At 42.8% G+C, this 20,406-nt stretch overlaps 1 protein-coding gene and 1 non-coding gene across 2 annotated transcripts in view; both read right to left on the bottom strand.

The window, feature by feature from the left end:
* Positions 1-20,406, bottom strand: part of FAM186A (family with sequence similarity 186 member A) — a 98,444-nt gene that overhangs the window by 44,562 nt on the left and 33,476 nt on the right. The window contains exons 2-3 of the mRNA XM_054718608.1: positions 15,242-15,458; positions 11,896-12,066 (exon numbers count right to left, since the gene is read on the bottom strand). Of these exons, the coding sequence (XP_054574583.1) occupies positions 11,896-12,066; positions 15,242-15,458 (388 nt within the window). The remainder of the gene's footprint in view (positions 1-11,895; positions 12,067-15,241; positions 15,459-20,406) is intronic.
* On the bottom strand, positions 9,981-10,083 carry LOC114231305 (U6 spliceosomal RNA). The gene has a single exon (XR_003617259.1). It is a non-coding gene; the product is annotated as a U6 spliceosomal RNA (small nuclear RNA).

The raw sequence follows: 20,406 nt of genomic DNA, 5'->3' as shown, positions 1-20,406 counted from the left end.
CTGGCTAACGGTTCATCAATCTTGATTATCCTTTCAAGGAACCAGCTCTTGGTTTCATTGATTTTTTGCATTATTTTTTAGTCTATGTCATTTATTTATACTCTAATCTTTATTATTTCCTTCATTCTACTTACTCTGGGCTTTTCTTGTTGTTCTCTTTCTAGTTCTTTAAGTTGTAAGGTTAAATCGTTTATTGTTACTTTTTCTTGGGATTTTTTTGAGGTTTCTTTCTCGATCTCGTTGGTAACCCATTCATTGTTTAATAACATGCTGTTTAGCCTCCATGTGTTTGAATGTTTTTTAATGTTTTTACTGTAGTTGGTTTCTAATTTCATTACACTGTGATCTGAGAAGATGCTTGAATGATTTCAATCTTCTTGAACTTGTAGAGACTGTTTTGTGTCCTAACATGTGGTCTATCTTTGAAAACGACCCATGTGCACTTGAGAAGAATGTATATTCTGCAGCTCTGGGGTGAAATGTTTTATAAAGTTCAATTAAATCCATCTGAACAGTGTGTCAGTTAGAGTCACTGTTTCTTTGTTAATTTTTTGTCTGGAAGATCCATCCAGTAAAGTCAGCAGAGTGATGAAGTCCCCTACTATGACTATATTGTTGTCGATCTCTCCCTTAAAGTCCTCCAGAAGTTTTTTAAAAATTATATCTAGGTGCTCCTATGTTGGGTGCATATATGTTTACCAGGGTTGTATCCTCTTGTTGGATATATCCCTTTAGTATTATGTAGTGACCTTTGTTATCTCTTGTGATGGCCTTCATTTTGAAGTCTAATTTGTTGGATATGAGTATTGCTACTCCTGCTTTTTTTTTTCTGGTCCATTTGCATGGAAAATTTTTTTCCATCCCTTCACTCTCATCCTCTGTGTGTCATTTGTTCTGAAGTGAGTCTCTTGGAGACAGCACATGGTTGGGTCATGTTTTTGTATCTATTCATCTTCCCTATGTCTTTTGATTGGAGCATTTAATCCATTTACATTTACAGTTATAATTGATAGGTACTTATTTGTTGCCATTTTAATTCTGTATGCCTAGGTTTCTGTATGCCTAGGTTTTCTCTATTTCTTCTCATCACAGCAGTCCCTTTAGCATTTCTTATAATGCTAGCTTGGTAATGATATACTCCTTTAGCCTTTTTTTGTCTGGAAAGCTCTTTATTTGACCGTCTATTTTGAATGATAGCTTTGCTGAATATAGTAATCTTGGTTTCAGATCCTTGCTTTCCATTACCTTGAGTACTTCATGTCATTCCCTTCTGGCCTGTAGAATTTCTGATGAGAAATCAGTTGTCAAGCCTTATGGGAGCTCCTTTGTAGGTAACAGTTTGCTTCTCTCTCTCTCTCTCTCTCTCTGTTTTGCTTTTCTCTTGGTACCTTTAAGATTCTCTCTTTGCCGAAACCGGTTTGGCTCAGTGGATAGAGCGTCGGTCTGCGGACTGAAAGGTCCCAGGTTCGATTCTGGTCAAGGGCATGTACATGGGTTGCAGGCACAGCCCCGGTAGGGGGTGTGCAGGAAGCAGCTGGTCGATGTTTCTCTATCATCGATGTTTCTAGCTCTCTATCCCTCTCCCTTCCTCTCTGTAAAAATCAATAAAATCTATTTTTTTTTAAAAGATTCTCTCTTTGTCTTTAATTTTTGGCATTTTAATTATGATGTGTCTGGGTGTGGGCCTGTTTGGGTTCTTCTTGCTTGGGGTTGTCTGTGCCTCCTGAACTTGTGTGACTTTTTTCTTCATTAGGTTAGGGAAGTTTTCTGCCATAATTTCTTCAAGCAAGTTCTCTATCCCTTCCTCCCTTTCTGCCTCTTCTGGGACACCTGCTATTTGAATATTGTTACATTTATGTTTCACACTGTCCTACAGCTCTCTTAAGCTGTCCTCCTTTGTTTAATTGTTTTGTTTTGTTTTCTTTTTGGTTCTCTGATTGAGTGATTTTTTCAACCCTGTCTTCTAAATCACTGATTCGATCCTCAGCTTCTCCTAATCTGCTGTGTATTCCTTCCAATGTGTTCTTTATTTGTGCTATGTCATCCTTTATTTCTGTTTTCATAGTTACTGTATCTTTTCTCATGCTGTTGAGCATCTTTACCATCATTATTCTGAATTCTATATCAGTTAAATTTCTTATCTCCATTCCATTTATCTCTTCTTCTGGAGAATTCTCTTGTTCTTTCATTTGGGGATTGTTTCTTTGTCTCCTCATTTTGGTTGCCTGTTTGGGTTTGTGATTATGTATTAGGTACATCTGCTATACCTCTCAATCTCTAGTTCAGGACAGTGTCAAATACTGTTTCTGTCTAATTAGATCATGCAGACTCAAAGGCTCCCGAGATTGCCTCTGCCTACTGACTGATAGGCTTTCATCTTGAATTGCCCTTAGGCAATTGTCCACAGGTATGGCAAGAGTTTTTTTCAACAGAGTGGGGCAACTGCCCCTGCCTAGAGGTTAATTGTTATTCTCAGTCTCTTAGTGGGCCTCAGAAACTCTACACTGCGAGGCAAGGTGTTTTCCAATAGGGTGGGTCACTGTCTTCTCCCCAGGCAAAGTCACCTGTATAGAAAATGTCTGCATGAGAAAGATAACCTCTCCAGCATGAGGGAATGACTCAGCACAGGGAACCAGAGTGTCTGCCTTCTGAACTCTAACCCCAGAGCCCTCAATTCTGGCCTCTGCTCAAATAGCTCCAGTCCACTTTGCCCTCCCTCTGCTGGAGCACAAGGTGAGTGGCTGCACAGGGAATTTTGTGTGTTGGCCCTTTAAGAGGGTGCCTGAATTTCTAGCCATCTCTCCCTGTCAGACAGCAACCCTGCTGCTTTTCACAGCCAGATGTTATGTGGGTACCCTTCTCACTTCTGGTGTTCTCTGTTGGGGGAGGGGGGCAGCTTGGGAATTAGACCCCAGAGTTCTCAGTGACAACCCTCCACAGCTGAGATATCTCTCCAGAACTTCAGCTGCTGTCTGTGGGAGCCCAGCCAGCCCTTTCACGCTTCTTCCCCTCTTACCAGTCTCTATGCGGTCTCCACTTTCCATCCTCGGTTATCAAGGTTCTCTCCAGTGAGTCTTCTGTTGATTATTTAGGAAGTTTTTCTGTATTTTAGTTGTAATTCTAGTTTGCTCCTGGGAACATGTCCATGCAACATCCACTTACTCTGCCGCCATATTTAATCTCTGTATTATTTTTTTAGTCTCTATATTATTTATTTCACTCTTATCTTTATTATTTCTTTCCCTCAGCTTCCTCTGGTCTTTTCTTGTTGTTCTCTTTCTAATTCCATTAGTTGCAGGGTTAAACTGTTTATTTGAGTCTTTTCTTGTTTCTTGAGGTAGCCCTATAATGCAATGAACTTCTCTCTCAGGACTGCTTTTGTTGTGTATCATAGGTTTTGGATGTGCATTCATTTTCATTTGTTTCCAGTTAATTTCCCCCTCCACCCCCTGTTTCCAGTTAATTTTTTTATTTCTTCTTTGATCTCATTGGTAACCCACTCATTGGTAAATAACATGTTATTTAGCTTCCATGTGTTTGAATGTTCTTAACTTTTCTATTATTGTTGATTTCCAGTTTCATGCCATTGTGACCCAAGAAGATGTTTGATTTGATTTCAATATTATTGAATTTGTTAAGACTCATTGTGTCCTAACATGGGGTCTATCTTTGAGAATGTTCCATCCACCCTTGAGAAGAATGTGTATTCTGTTGCATTGGGATAAAATGTTCTGTAAATATTAATTAAATCCATCTGAGCTGGTGTGTCATTTAAAGCTGCTGTTTCCTTGTTGATATTTGGTCTGGAATATCTATCCAGTTATGTCAATGGAGTGTTAAAGTCCCCTTCTATAACTTTATAGTTGTCAATCTCTCTCTTAAATTCCTCCAAGAGTTTTTTATATATTTAGGTGTTCCTATATTGGGTGCATATATGTTACCAGGGTTATATCCTCTTATTGGATTACTCACTTTAGTGTTATGTAGTGTCCTTCTTTATTCCTTATTATGGCCTTTGTTTTAAAGTCTGTTTTGTCATATATAAGTATTGATACCCTAGCTTTTTTGTTTGTTTTCATATGCTTGGAATATTTTTTCCATGCCTTCACTTTCATCCTGTGTGAATCTTTTGTTCAGCGGTAGATCTCTTGTAGACAGCATATATATGGGTCATGTTTTCTTATACATTCAACTACCCTATGTCTTTTGTTTGGAGCATTTAATCCATTTACATTTACAGTTATTATTGACTAGTAGCCTGTTGCAGGAAGATTCCTGCAATAGGGCTTCCTGCTGCGCTCTCCCAACCCTACCTGCTTCCCTTCCTTCTCCCCCGGCCCTGCCTGCTTTCCTCCCTTCTCCCCCTGGTCCTGCCTGCTTTCCTCCCTTCTCCCCGCCCTGCCTGCTTGCTTCTCCGCACTTTCGCTCCCTTCTGCAGCGCTTGGCTTCTTTCTACACTGTCTTGATATGCAAAATAACCACCATCTTGGTTGGGTTAATTTGTATACTCACCCTGATTGGCTGGTGGGCGTGGCTTGGGCATAGTGAAGGTGCTGTCAATTTGCATATTACTCTTTTATTAGGTAGGATAGGTACTTATTTATTGCCATTTTTATTCTTTATGCCTATGTTCCTCTCTCTATATATTTCTTCTTATAGCGGTAACTTCAATATTTCTTGCAATGCTGGTTTGGTGATAATGAACTCCTTTTTGCCCTTGTTTAAGTCTGGGAAGCTCCCTATTTGATCTGAAATTTTTTTCTAAATATATTTTTTATTTTTTCAGAGAGGAATGGAGAGGGAGAGATAGAAACATCAATAATGAAAAAAAAGAAAAGAAACATCAATGATGAGAAGTAATTATTGATTGGCTGCCTCCTGCATGCTCCACACTGGAGACCCAGTCCACAGCCCAGGCATATGCGAATTGAACCATGACCTCCTGGTTCACAGGCTGATGCTTGGCCACTGAGCCATGCTGGCTTGGCTAACCTGCAATTTTAAATGTTAGCTTTGCTGAATAGAGTAGTCTTGGTTTCAGGTCCTTGTTTTTCATTACTTTGAATACTTCATGGGATTCCCTTCTGGCCTGTGGTGTTTCTGTTGAAAAATCAGCTGACAACCTTATGGGAACTCTCTTGTAGATAACTGTCTCTCTCTTGCTGCCTTTAAGATTCTCTCTTTGTCTTTAACCTCTGCCATTTTAATTATGATATGTCTTGGTGTGGATTTCTTTGGGTTTGTCTTTATTGGGATTATCTGTGCTTCCTGGACTTGTGTGACTTTTTCCTTCCCCATATTAGGGAAGTTTTCTGTCATCATTTCTTCAAACAGGTTCTCTATCTCTTGTTCACTCTCTTCTCCTTCTGGTACCCCTACTGTAGGGAGTGGCTATAGGGTTAAGCCTCCGACTGACCTGTTGGCAAAGCCACAAAGAAGTCCCAGCTTAAAGGGCACAGCCCTCTTAGCATAATTAAGTTTGACCTTATGATGCCTCCTAGATCCTATCTGGGTAGCTAATGGGCTGTGGGAGGTGCAGCAAGTGCTGCCAAAACAAGTGAAACTCACAAGAACATTGTAACTATGGTGAGCACTACCTTGTTTACCTCTGGCTATAAAATAAAGGCTCAGCTTGCCATCTGTATCTTTCTCTGTGGCTTTAGCCAGGCACAGGAGATCCACCTAGACCCAGCTTATTCCCTGTCTGTCTTTTCTTCAATTCTTTGTGCTCCCCCACCCCCTCAGGCTCACTGAACCCTTGGCTGTGCTGGCCCAGCACACCCTACAATGTGGATGTCATTACATTTTATGTTGTCCCAAAAGTTCCTTAAAGTAGCCTCATGTACCCAGCAAGTGTTGCTCAGTGGTTGAGCATAGACCTAAGAACTAGGAGGTCATGGTTTGATTCTCTCTCATCATTGGTGTTTTTATCTCTTTCTCCCTCTTCCTTCCTATTTGAAATCAATAATAATGTGTATTTTTAAAAAGTTTCCCTAGCCAGTTTGGGTCAGTGGATAGAATGTCAACCTGTGGGCTGAAGTGTCCCAGGTTCAATTCCAGTTAAGGGCATGTGCCTTGGTTGCAGGCTCGATCCCCAGACTTGGTCAGTGTGTGGGAGGCAACCAATTGATGTGTCTTTCTCACATTTATGTTTCTCTCTCTTTCCTCCTCTCTTCCACTCTTTCTAAAAATCAATGGAAAATATCCTTGGGTGAGAATTAACAAAAAAACAAAAAAGGAGATAGAGAGAATTTTAAAGGCAGCAAGCGAAAAGTTATCTACAAGGGAGTTCCCATAAGGCTGTCAGCTGTTTGCTGCTCTAATTGATTTCTACCTAGTCTTCTAATTCACTGATTCAATCTTCTGCTTCATCTAACCTACTGTTTATTCCTTTCAGTGTATTCTTTATTTAAGATATGTTATTCTTCATTTCTGACTGGTTACTTTTTCTTGATTTCTATGTATTTTCATGCAGTTGAGCATTCTTATAACCATTACTTTGAATTTGGTTTCTGATAAATTGCTTGCCTCCATTTCATTTAGCTCTTTTTCTGGAGATTCTTCCTGTTCTTTCATTTGGGCCTGTTTCTTTGTTTCCATATTTTGGCTATCTCTTTGTTTTTGTTTCTGTGTATTTAATTGAACTGCTATGACTCCCAGTCTTGATTGGGTGACCTTCTGTAGTAGGTGTTTTGTGGGACCCAGTGATGCAGTCTCTTGGTTCTTCTGATCTGGATGCTGTAGGAATGTACCTTATATGGGTTATGTGGGTCCTTTGTTGTTATTTAGTCTTGATTTCTGTTGTCCCATTTGTGGGTAGACTTGACCCTCAGTCAGGCTAACTATGAGACTCAACCATGATCACATTATACAAATTGTTGTACAGGTGCTAACAGAACAAAACAAGGCAAAACAAAAAACAACACAAAATAAAACTAACCAACAAAAATAAAAGAATAAGAAAAGAGACAAAACAGAAAAGGAATAATCAAAGACAAGAGACAAAAAATAGAGAAGAAAAAAGAAACAAAAGAGAAAATATGAAAGAAGGAAAAGAAAATATTAAAATTAAAAAAATATATATATATATATATATATATATATATATATATATTCCTATCTAATAAAAGAGTAATATGCAAATTGACTATTACTCCAACACAAGATGGCTGCCCCCATGTGGTCAAAGGTGGCTGTCCCCATGTGGACATAAGATGGCCACCACAAGATGGCCAGCAGGGGAGGGCAGTTAGAAGGGACCAGGCCTGCAAGGGAGGGCAGTTGGGGGCAATCAAGCCTGCAGGGGAGGGCAGTTGGGGGTGACCAGGCCTACAGGGGAGGGCAGTTAGGGGTGACCAGGCCTACAGGGGAGGGCAGTTAGGGGTGACCAGGCCTGCAGGGAAGGGCAGTTAGGGGCAATAAGGCTGGCAGGGGAGTGGTTAAGGGGTGGTTAGGCTGTCAGGCAGAAGCAGTTAGGGGCAATCAGGAAGGCAGGCAGGCAAGCAGTTGGGAGCCAGCAGTCCTGGATTGTGAGAGGGGTCCCAGATTGGAGAGGGTGCAGGCTGGGCTGAGGAACACCGCCCCCGCTCCCCCCCCCCCCCATGCACAAATTTTGTGCACCAGGCCTCTAGTGTATATATAAATAAAATAAAGACTAGGAATGAAAAATGGAAATTAATGAAAAGGAAAAGAAAAAATAAAATAAGAAAAGGTGAGAGCCCTAGCCGGTTTGGCTCAGGGAATAGAGCATCGTCCTCGAGACCGAGGGGTCCCAGGTACATTCCGGCCAAAGGCACATGCATGGGTTGCTGGCTTGATCTCCAGTAGGGGGCGTGCAGGAGGCAGCCGATCAATGATTCTCTCTCATCATTGATGTTTCTAGCTTCTCTCCCTTTCCCTTCTTCTCTGAAATCAATAAAGAAGTATATACTTTTTAAAAAGAAAGAAAAGGTGAGAGAGAAATAAAACATAAAAGGAAAAAAAGAGAATGAAATAGAAAAGGAAAGATTAAAAAAGAAAAAAGTGGTTTTCGCCTCAGCAGCTTTGTGCCCGCTGCAAACACCCTTCAGATATGCTGTCTGTGAAGCTTGGTGGATCCTGCTCTCAGGTTGTCTAAAGCTGGCCTGGGTGTGCTGGTCCTGGGCATTCCCGGAGGTCCTCTGGTGCAAGCCAGTGTCAGATGCTGTCTCCGCCTGGTCCTTAGCAACCTGTCCAAAGCTTGGCAGGGAAGAGTTCCTAGTAGTCCAGTTGGTGTAGCACCTGGAGCTCAGTGGTTGGGTCAGTCTCAGGTCTTGCCGGGTGCTCTCTCTTCCCCCATAGAACTGCACTCAGCAGAAGTACATATATGGGACCTGGCAGGAGTGATTCAATCCTTTTCCTGTTGGGGGTGGTGCTTGCAATCTGTAGAATGGGGGAAGGGCACTTCCTCTCCTTCCCAGAGCTGTGCAAGCTGAACTAACTGGGGAGCTTGATCTGCTTCCCCTAATGCAGCTGTAGATCCCAGCACATGACCTTCTGACTTCCAGACAGAAGCCCACTTGGGAGACACAGTCACAAAACAAAACAAACAGACAAAACAACAACAACAACAAAACAGCTCTTTATGGGTCCCTGGCACTCCTGCTCCACCTAATTAAGCAGGAAGGGATCAAAAAAACCAGCCCCACTTGCCACTCCAGTCGCTTTGTGCTGCCAGCCCTTGCAGGGCTAAGCCAAAATTCCCAGCTCCGCCAGGCTTGCACACGGGCCAAATGGCCAACTCCTCTTTGGCCAACTCCCCCCCTCGCCATCAAATCAAGCAGGACAGGCCCAGTTTTCCAGCCTTTTACTTCAGAACACAGCAAGATGGGGCAGACTGAGCAGCTCAGCAGGTATCTGGAGGGGCGTCACCCGTGCACTCAGGTGGGCAAGACTGATTCTCTTTCCCAAACCACAGTCTAGTCTCCGACCTGCTTTCTGCCCAAAGTTCCTACGGAGAATAGAGGGCCCCGCCAAGTTTCTGTTGGGTGTACCAAGCAGATCCCGCCGCCGGACAAGCACTGTTGCACGGCCCCTCCAACAGCCGCAGACTGAAGCAAACCTCCCAGGCTGGTATTGAAACAATATGATTGCTTTTTCCCTGGGATGGTGTGGTTCAAGTCTCCCAGGTGGACCGAATTCCCACTCGTTACCACCATCTGATGCTTCGCAGGCTCCCCTTCCTGTCTCTGTTGTTCTGAATTGGGGATCCCTGCAAGGGGCTGAGACTCCATGCTCCCAGTGAGAGGGAGCTCTGCTGCCACAATATCTCTCTGGCTTCCCAGCCACCGCACCTGCATGAGCGGGCTCACACTTTCTGTGTCTCCTCCTGTCTTCCTCTGTGCTACTGTTTACTAGTATAGTTTCGGATCAGCTACACTTCCACTGGTTTTTCTCGTTGATTGCTCTGCAGTTTAGCTGCAAGTCCAATCCGGGGCTGGGAGCAAATGAATGGAACTTCCAGCTACTCTGCAGCCCTCTTGGAATTCCCTAAGGTCATAATACAACACTAAAACTATGATAAAACTTCTCTGAAAAGGAAAATAAATTGATTGGACTTTATAAAAATTAAACACTTGTGGGTTTCCAAGATACCATTAAGAAAACGAAAAGAGCCCAAATCGGTTTGGCTCAGTGGATAGAGCCTCAGACTGCAGACCGAAGGGTCCCGGTTCGATTCAGGTCAAGGACACATTCCTTGGCTGCAGGCTCCTCCCCAGCCCCGGCACTGGTCAGGGCGTGTGCAGGAGGCAACCAATCGATGTTTCTCTCAGTTTGATGTTTCTCTGTCTTCACCTACCTCTTCCACTCTCTCTGAAAATCCTCAAAATATCCTCAGCTGAGGATTTAAAAAAAAAATTAAAAATAAATAAGTCAATTAATAAAGGATATGGAAAGACAAGCCACAGACTGGGAGAAAATATTTTACAAATTACTTTATCCAGAGTATATAAAGAACTCTTTAAAAAATAGAATGCTTCACAAATACACATGTCATACTGCACAGGGGCCATGCTAATCTTCTCTGTGTTATTCCAATTTTAGTAAGTATATGTCTTGCCAAAGCGAGCACTATAAAGAACTCTTAAAACTCAATAATAGAAATGAGTATTTATTTTTTTAAATATATTTTATTGATTTTTTACAGAGAGGAAAGGAGAATGATAGAGAGTTAGAAACATCGATGAGAGAGAAACATCAATCAGCTGCCTCCTGCACACCCCCTACTGGGGATGTGCCCGCAACCAAGATACATGCCCTTGACCAGAATGGAACCTGGGACCCTTCAGTCTGCAGGCTGACACTCTACCCACTGAGTTAGGGCTAGAAATGAGTATTTAAATAGATATTTCATCAGAGAAGATACTGTAATGGCTAATAAACACATAAAAGGGTCATTAGGAAAATGCAAATTAAAATCACAATGAGTTATCATTTTACAACTATTAGACATGCTATAATAAAAAAGACAGACACTAACAAGTGTTGTTGAGGATGTTGAAAAACTGGAACCCAAATACATTGCTGGTGGGAATGTAAAATGGTACTATCACTTGGGAAATCAATTAACAATTTCTTAAAAAGTTAAACGTAAGTTTACCTGCAATAGATAAATGACCTATCAATTTTATTCCTAGGTATCTATTCAAAAGAAATGAAAACACATGTCTACACAAAAATATATGTATGTGTGTTCATAGCAGCATTATTCATAACAGCCAAAAATTGGAAACAATCTAAACGTCCATGAAATGGTGAATGGGTAAACAAAGTGTGGTATATACAAACAGTAGTATGCAATTGGAAATAGGAAGGAAGAAACAACTGTACATCCTATAACATGACTGAACCTCAAAATCATAATGTAAAATGAAAAAAAAAACAGACATAAAAGACCACATAAAATATAATTCCATTTTATGAAATATCCAGAAAAGGCAAAAGCAATTGAGACAGAAAATAGATTAGTGATTGTCTAGGGCTGGGGTTGGAAATTAATATTGACTGCAAATGGGTATGAGGAATCTTTCTGGGATGACGAAAATGTTCTAAAATTGGATTGTGGGGCCCAGCTGGCATGACTTAGTGGTTGAGCATCTACCTATAAAGCAGGATTTCATGGTTTGATTTCTCAGTTGGGGCACATACCCGGGTTGCGGGCGTGGTTCCCATTGTTGGTCATGCTTGAGGCAGCCGATCAATGATTCTCTCTCTCCCTTCCCTTTCCTCTCTGAAATTAATTTAAAAAATATTTTTAAAAAATAAAATTGCATTGTGGTGATGATTGCACAAGTTTAAATTTACTAAAAGTCATTGAATTGTACACTTTATTTATTTTTTAAATATATTTTATTGATTTTTTACAGAGAGGAAGAGAGAGGGATAGAGAGCCAGAAACATCGATCAGCTGCCTCTTGCACACCCCCTACTGGGGATGTGCCCGCAACCAAGGTACATGCCTTGACCGGTATCGAACCCGGGACCCTTGAGTCCGCAGGCCGACACTCTATCCACTGAGCCAAACCGGTTTCGGCTGAATTGTACACTTTAAATGGGTGAATTAAAAAAAAAAAATCCTCACCTAAGGATGTATTTTTATTGCTTTTAGAGTGAGAGGAAGGGGGAGAGAGAAACATTGATGTGAGAGAGAAACATTTATTTATTGCCTCCCATATGTGCCCTGGGATGGATTCCACAACCTAGGTATGTGCCCTGACCAGGAATCAAATCTGGCAACCTTTTGGGGTATGGGATAACACTCCAACCAATTTAGCCACCTGGCCAGGGCAAATGAGTGAATATTAGGGTATCTATATTATACCTCAATAAAGTTGAATTTTAGAAAAAGTAAAATCCAATGTCTTAAACCATCCTTACTTTTTTTTTCCTCTTCTTTCTTCTTGTATTCGATCAAAGAGGCACTAATTCCACTCAACGTCCTGACATTGCCCTCAATAGCTTTGAACGTTTCTGGTAAAATCTCCATTTGTGCTACGCAGTGGTGGTGTTCATCAATATCAATTGCAGTCATATCAGACAAGATGGCATCTTAACGAGAGAAAGAAAATTACTTTTGTTCAGAAAAATAAATAATTGTAACTATATGGTCTTATAATATTGACTATTGAACATTGTAGTATTTTGGAATATAGGTATCTCATACTTATTGCTATTCTGAGACCTTTTTCTTATGAGGAAATGAAAAAGGAAGAGACTTAGAATAGAGGCTTGAACAGTTAGTCTTGGATATAAAAATATGAATCATGTTAAAAGATGTCTATTTGGTGTAGACTCCAGAGAAGTAGGTATCTAAAATGTGAACATGTGTTTTAATATTGGGGATCTAAGCCCCAATTAACTCCTTTGGCAAGTTAATCTACTCTTTTATAAGCCCTGTTACAAGAGATTTCTTGCAACCAAATTAAATTCCTTTTTTTGTATTCGTAGTTTATTCATTCTTTCATTCAATCAACATGTTCTCTGTCAAGTTTTCTTCTAAATTTTATGGATAAAACATTGAATAAAACCAATTCCCTGACTTTATAATACTTATATTCTAGTGAAAGGAGACAAACAAAAAAATAAATAAAAACATTAATTATATAGTATGTCAGATGGTAAGAAATGGTATAGACAAAAATAAAAAAGAGTAAAGAGAAATGGACAAGGGATAGAGAATGGGGATGGTCAGAGAACACTTAATTTTATTTTATTTTCCATTTTCAAAGATGTTTAATAGCAGCATTATTTTCTATTAAAGTAAAGCAAAGTTAAAATGCCCAAAATAACTATGTTTAACACTGGGTATATACACTGAGTGGCCAGATTATTATGATCTCTGAACTCATAAAAATCTGGCCACTCAATGTGAATATATACTAGAGGCCCGGTGCATGAAATTCATGCATGGGGGGAGAGGGGGGGAGTCCTTCAGCCCAGCCTGCACCCTCTCCAATCTGGGACCCCCTCGAGGGATGTCCAACTGTCCGTTTAGGCCTGATCCTGGTAGGATCGGGTCTAAATGGGCAGTCGGACATCCCTCTCACAATCCAGGACTGCTGGCTCCCAACTGCTCGTCTGCCTGCCTTCCTGATTGCCCCTAACCACTTCTGCCTGCCAGCCTGATCAGCCCCTAACCACTCCCCTGCCAGCCTGATTGATGCCTAACTGCTCCCCTGCCAGCCTGATTGCCCTTAACTGCCCTCCCCTGCAGGCCTGGTCACCCCTAACTGCCCTTCCCTGAAGGCCTGGTCCCCCCCAACTGCTCTCCCCTGCAGGCCTGGGTCCCCCCCAACTGCCCTTCCCTGCAGGCCCAGTTGCCCCCAACTTCCCTCCTCTGCTGGCCTGGTCACACCAAACTTCCCTCCCCTGCAGGCTTGATCACCCCCAACTTCCCTCTCCTGCAGGCCAGGTCCCTCCCAACTGCCCTCCCCTGCTGGCCATCTTGTGTCCAACACAAGATGGCTGCCCCCATGTGGTCAAAGATGGGGGCAGCCATCTTTGACCACATGGGGGCAGCCATATTGTGTGTTGGAGTGATGTCAATTTGCATATTACTCTTTTATTAGATAGGATATATATATATATATATATATATTGGAGGCCCAGTGCATGAATTCGTGCATGGGTGGGGTCCGGCCAGCATGGCCAGGGGGAGGGTACATGGGCAGTTGGCCAGCCTGCCTGCTGGTTGAATTCCTGGTCGAGGGAACAATTTGCATATTAGCCTTTTATTTTATTTTATTTTATTTTATTTTTTAAAGCAACACTTGGCTTCCCCCAAGTGGGACACAGGCCTCACATATTAGCCTTTTATTATATAGGATATCCACCGAATGGCCAGATTATTATGCGTTCAGAGATCATAATAATCTGGCCACTCAGTGTATATGAATACAGATAAAGGCTGCTGAGTAGACTCTAGATTTAAGTAAAGATTTTATAGGTATAATTCATTATAATTTATTTTATGAATAAGAAAAAAGTCACTGTAGGAAAGATAGTAAAAAATGTATTTTTAAAAAGTATTTTTATTGATTTCAGAGAGGAAGGGAGAGGGAGAGAGAGGTAGAGAGAGAGAGAGAGAAACATCAATGATTAGAGAGAATCATTGATCAGCTGCCTCCTGCAGGCCCCCTACTGGGGATCTAGCCCACAACCCAGGTGCCCTTGACCAGAATTGAATCTGGGACCTTTTAGTCCACAGGCGTATGCCTTTCCACTGAGCCAAACCAAATTAAATAGTATTAGAAAATAATTCTCTTTAATTTGGATGCCCCTCACCACCACACTGCCTGCCAACTGAGGGGACTTCCCATCATTGGACCAAAATAATGACTCTCTGCCAGGCAATTAGAGCATGTCACACCATTAGCCCCTGCTTCAGAGGAAAGAGAACATCTCATTTTAAAGTAAGATATAAGCAGAGAATGAGCCATGTGTCTACCTAGTAAAAAATGTTTAGGCAAGGGAAAAGTAAGCATAAAGACACTGGGCAGGAGCATGCTGGCATGCCTGAAGCAAAACAAAGAGGCCAGAATTATTGGCACTAAGTGAGCAAGCCTGTATTTTTATTATTTGACTAGTGTCCCAGTGCATGGATTCATGCACATTGAAATTAATTAGTCCCTCTGGTGCAGGGGCTAATGCAGGTGGTCCTGGGTGGTGGCTGGTGGGACAGGACTGGGCGAGACAGGCCAGACATGCCCTGGAGCCAACCTCTCATGGTCCCTCCCCGGCCGGCTGCACCTGGCCCAGCGCCGCGGCTCAAAGGGCATCTGTGGAGTGAGCGGGGTCCCTCTGGCAGGTGGGGACCCTTGGCCTAGCCTGCAGGGATTGGGCCGAAACTGGCTCTCTGACATCCCCCAAGGGGACCCGGAGTGCAAGAGGAATTGCGAGGAATCTGGCTCCCTCCTCTCTGGTTCTGGGGTGCGTTACCCAAGAACCACCACTGCCAAGTGACTGCAGCTTTGCAGCTCCTGCGTTGAGCATCTGCCCCTTGGTAGTCAGTGTGCGTCATAGCTACTGGCCAGTCAGACTGTTGGGTAGTTGGATGGTCGCTTCGCCATATATATATATATATATTCTTACTGAAATAGAGGACAGCTCCTTATCCTTTCTTCTTTAGTCTACTTCTAATCCTTCAAAATTTACTTATAGATCCTGCTCTCTATCTTTTTCATCAACTTTGTGGTTTTCCTTCAAACCACTTTTGAAAACTTACTCCATTCTTCCAACCATGCCAGGATGTGGATGAGAGTCTTTTCTTTAATGTCAGCAGAATTAGCACAATAAGCTATTTTCTCCAGCACATTTAGTCTCCGTTTCTTATATTCTGCAAGAGAGATTTTCTTTCCAGCCTGCATGGACTCATCAAAAGTGTAGCGATGAATTACCCGTTGCACACTTTGCAATATGTCATTCAGCTGCGAATTAATTTCCTATAAAAATAAGAAAGGGGAATATATTAATAAATTTTCAGTTTGACAATAAGCTTTTGTCACCTTTCTTCCTAGAATGTCAGTGACAGTGATTACAAAGCTGTTGAATCAAAATCCTACTAATTCTAGCTTTACTGTGGATCTCAAATTTTCCTTCTTAAATTTTTTTTCTGCTTTCATCATCCTAGCATTGCTATGATCTAATGCAGGGGTCCTCAAACTTTTTAAACAGGGGGTCAGTTCACTGTCCCTCAGACCGTTGGAGGGCCGGACTATAGTTTAAAAAAAAACTATGAACAAATTCCTATGCACACTGCACATATCTTATTTTGAAGTAAAAAAAACAAAATGGCAAAAACACCCGCATGTGGCCCGCGGGCCATAGTTTGAGGACGCCTGATCTAATGAAAAGAATACTGGGTTTGAAACCATATCTGGGGCGAGCCAAAATGGCTGCAAAGTAGGTAGAAGCTACACACACCTCCTTCTCCTGGCACCATACCAGATTTACAGCTAAATTATAAAGCAATCAACCTGAATGACCTACTGAAGGACAGTTGAATAGGAGTATTACATCCAAGTATATAGAGAGGAAGATACACAGAGACTGGTAAGAAGGGCAGAGACATGGAGAGAGCTGGCCCCAGCACTCAGGTACAGTGGCTAAGAAGCCAGAGGATATCTCAGCTGTAAAAGTCCCTCCTGAGGAGTGTGGGGTCTCAACCCCATGCCAGGAACCCCAAACCAGAGCAGTAGGGCCAGGAAGAGGAGTCTGCATAACATTTGGCAGCAAAGATCAACAGGGACTCTGTCAGCTGGAAAGAGGAGGGAGTCGGCTAGCACCCTAGGTGCTCTTCTAAGGGGCCAACCCATAAGAGCTCACTCTTGGGCACTTAACCGTGGCTCTGTTAGAGGGGAGGTGACTTAGGGCAAACAGAAGCCATAAAAAGAGGATCTGGGTGGTGTGGCTCTGGAAAGAGCTCTGGCAAGTCGGCTACTGAGGTTCTGGTCCTGAGTCAACATACCACACTGCCCTCAGGCTCCATCTCTCAGGGTCAGGCACTCCTATTCTTACAGCACCAGTTGGGGAGTACACTAACGTGGCATTCCAAATGCTGGTGACACCACCCTGCCAAGCTCGAGTCCGGCAGAAGGGACTGTTGGCAGACACAGAGGAAACAATGAATAGTATGGTAGCTCCAGACAGGTAGCCCAAGGCCAATTATTCACAACATCTGACATTGACCTGCACCAGAGCCCAGGCCAAGGGGCCCCCACACCAACATAACCACTGGTAGGCTTCAAACCACACAATAGCTTGGCCCAACTAGCCACACAAATGGCATTGCCAAAGGGTTACTTCAGCAAACACCATACCCTGCTAGGAACAGCTCTGCCTCAGGGGCAGCTCCTGAATAGCAACTCATACAGAGTGAATGAGGTCTATCCTTATAATCAGCCAGCTTGAGTATTAACTCTATCCACGAATGGGCCAACAGCATTCACGACTCAACTACAATAGGAGAGAGCACATAACCCACACAAGAATTATTTCTGGAGCACCTACTTCAGGTAATCTAGAAGATTCTGCCCCTGAGACCCATAAGGCACCTACATCAGAAAGCCCTCATAACAAGCTTGGGATTCATAGAAGACCTATCCAATACACAGAGACAAACACAAAAAAAGGAAACAAATGGGGAGACAAAGAAATATACCCCAAATAAAAGAATAAGAGAAATCCCCAGAAAAATAATTAAATGACATGGAAGCAACCAAAATACCAGATACAGAGTTTAAAACAATGGTTATAAGAATGTTCAATAACCTGAGGGCTCTCACAGTGATAACTTGGGACAAACAGTTCAGCCTTTGTCTCCACACAGATAAAAGCACCTGTAAGCAATGCTCTGTCCAGGAGTTCTGTGTGCTGATTTCTCAAATCTGCAATAATCCATCAGGCTACCTGAAAATAAATAATGTTTGCTGCACCTTGTTGTTTATAGTTCTGTGCTGTATGCATAACTTGTGTAGATGTATTTCCATGAAGTAAATTGTTACATCTCCATGAAAAAAGAAGAAGAACCTGAGGGGATGAATGGATGATCTCAGTGAGAGCTTAAACAAAGAGATAAGAAGCATTAAAAAGGACATAGAAGAAAAAAAAGAAACCATAAAAAAGAACCAATCAGGAATGAAGAATACACTATCTGAAATGAAAAATACACTAGAAGGAATCAACAGCAGGTTAGATGAAGCAGAGGATTGAATCAGCAATTTAGAGGACAAGATAATCATAAGCACCCAAGCAGAGCATCAAAAAGAAATGAGAATTTTTAAAAATGAGGAAAGCCTTCCCTGGCCAGTGTTGCTAAGTGGTTAGGGCATCAACCCCTGCACTGAAGGGTTGTGGGTTTGATTCCCAGTCAAGGGAACATACCTGGGTTATAGCTTTACTCCTGCCCCTGGTCAGGGCACATATGGGAGGCAACCAGTAGATGTGTCTCTCTCACATCAATGTTTCTCTCTCTCTTTTTTTTTCTCTTTCTTTCTCCCCACCTCCCTCTCTCCTTTCTACTCTCTCTGAAAAGCAAAGGAGAAAAAACCCTCAGGTGAGGAAAAAAAAGTTAAAAATGAGGAAAGTTTAAGGGACTTCTGATACAACACCAGGCATAACAACAACCGCATCATAGAGATACCAGAAGGAGAAGAGGATGAGCAAGGGATAGAGAATCTGTTTGAAAAAATAATGACTAAAAACTAACCTGGTAGGAAAAAGTTACACATATTCAGGAAGTCCCAATCAAGATGCACCCAGCCTTGGTCATGTGCCTCAGATGGTTGGAGCATTGTTCCATACACCAAAGGATTGTGGATTTAATTCCTAGTCAGGGCACATACCTAGATGCAGGTTTAATCCCCAGTCAGGGCAAACACAGGAGGCAACCGATCAATGTTTCTCTCTCACATTGATCTATCTCTCCCCACCTCTCTCTTCCTCTCTCCCTAAAATCAATAAAAACATCTCAGGTGAGAAATTAATAAAAAAGAAAGATAATCCAAAGAGGCCCACACCAAGACACATAATTAAAATGTCAAAGATTAAAGACAAAGAGAGCATCTTAAAAGTAGCTATAGACCCCTAGATGGTTTGGCTCAGTGGATAGAGCATCCACCTGTGGACTGAAGGATTCGGTTCAATTCCAATCAAGGGCACATGCCAGGATTGTAGGCCCGGTCCCCAGTAGGGGGCATGCAGGAGGCCCCTCTCTCATCATTGATATTTCTACCTCACTCTCCCTCTCCCTTCCTCTCTGAAATCAATAAAAATGTATTTTTAAATAAGTAAAAAGAGAAAAGCAATTAGTAACTACAAAGAAGCTACCATCAGGCTGTCAGCTGATTTCTCAACAGAAACACTTCAGGCCAAAAGGCATTGGCATAAAATGTTCAAAGTGATGAAAAGCAAGGAACTACAACCAAGGCTATTCTATCCGGCAAGGCTATCATTTAAAATTGAAGGCAAGTGGCCTAGAGGCTGGGCTGGGCCAGGTCTAGTTGTCAGGAGTTCGGCCTGCAAGCAGAGGCAGCGCTACCTGAGCTTCACCTAAGGCAAGGCGCTGCCTAGAGTGGATGGAGGGTTCTGGAGGCCCTGCAGCCAATGAGGCCAGCGCACTTCCAACCTGACCACCCCAGTGCACAGAATGCCCCACAAGATCAGATTTATGGTCGTCAGCTGGTTTGGACAGAAAGATGGTTTCAGTGCCCAGGAACTAATGATCCACGCACAGACTGTCAGTGGGTGGAGGTCACCAAGAATTAAGAAAAGAAAAAGCCCTAGCTGGTCTGGCTCAGTGGATAGAGCATGGGCCTGTGAACTGAGGGTCCCTGGTTGATTCTGATCAAGGCACATGCCCCAGTTGTGGGCTCCATCCCCAGTGGGGGTGCGGGGGTTTGTAGAAGGCAGCCGATCAGTGATTCTCTCTCATCATTGATGTTTTTATTTCCCTCTCCCTTCCTCTCTGAAATCAATTTAAAAAAATTTTTTTTTTTAAAGAGAAAGAGCAGCAATGCTATGCTGAAGAGCAGAGGATGTTAAGAATGAACTTTCATGAAGAACTCTATTAAGGAGAGAAGATGAGTGAGATGTTAGTGCAGCTATGACTTGAGGACAGAAAAACAGGAACAAAGAGAAAAGAAATACCAAAGATATGTAGAAGCTTTAACCCTTTGCACTCGCTTGCTTTTTTCTCGATTCCTTTATTCTAATGCTAACCGTGTCGAGTCACACTCGACATCCTAGTGCAAAAGGTTAAGGGCCCAGATCCAAGAGAAAATGCAGCTCTATAGTGTTACTTTACCTCTACTATGCAGCTGTGGTCCTGACTTTTGGGATGCTCCTCCTGATTCCTGTGCCAACAATTGTATTTTCTATAAAAACCACAGAGCATATACCCTGGCACTACATTCAGTCATCAATTCCTGTGATACCCCTTGGGGGCAGGAAATCAACTCTTTGAGCCACTACTCATAATTTTGCTTCTGCACACAGATGGACTTTGAAAAAGCCTATCTAATAAAGAGGGAATAAGCTAATTGACTGTCACGCCCTCACAAAGATGGCAGTGCCCACAGCCAATAAGGAGGGACTATGCTAATTTACTACCACGCCCTCAAAGATGGCAGCACCCACAGCCACAAGATGGTGGCGCCCAGTCCCCTCAGCCCCACTGGGGCAGCAGATGTATGGCACAGCCAGGCCCATGCCTAGGCGGGTCCGGCCACTCTGCATGGCTGCCTCCAGAGTCCCCCAGTCCCCTCTGCCCTCCAGTCACCCAGGGCCCGCCAAGGCTTGTGCTGCCGGCAGTGGCAGCAGCAGAGGTGTGATGGGGGGCATCGCCTTCCCTGATCACCGGGTCGCCTCCCACCCCTGAGGGCTCCCAGACTG

This window comes from Eptesicus fuscus, chromosome 7 (genome assembly GCF_027574615.1).
Source record: "Eptesicus fuscus isolate TK198812 chromosome 7, DD_ASM_mEF_20220401, whole genome shotgun sequence".
NCBI classification, from domain to species: Eukaryota; Metazoa; Chordata; class Mammalia; order Chiroptera; family Vespertilionidae; genus Eptesicus; species Eptesicus fuscus.
Note: the sequence above shows the minus strand (reverse complement) of the source record. Positions and strands in the feature narration are given on the sequence as shown.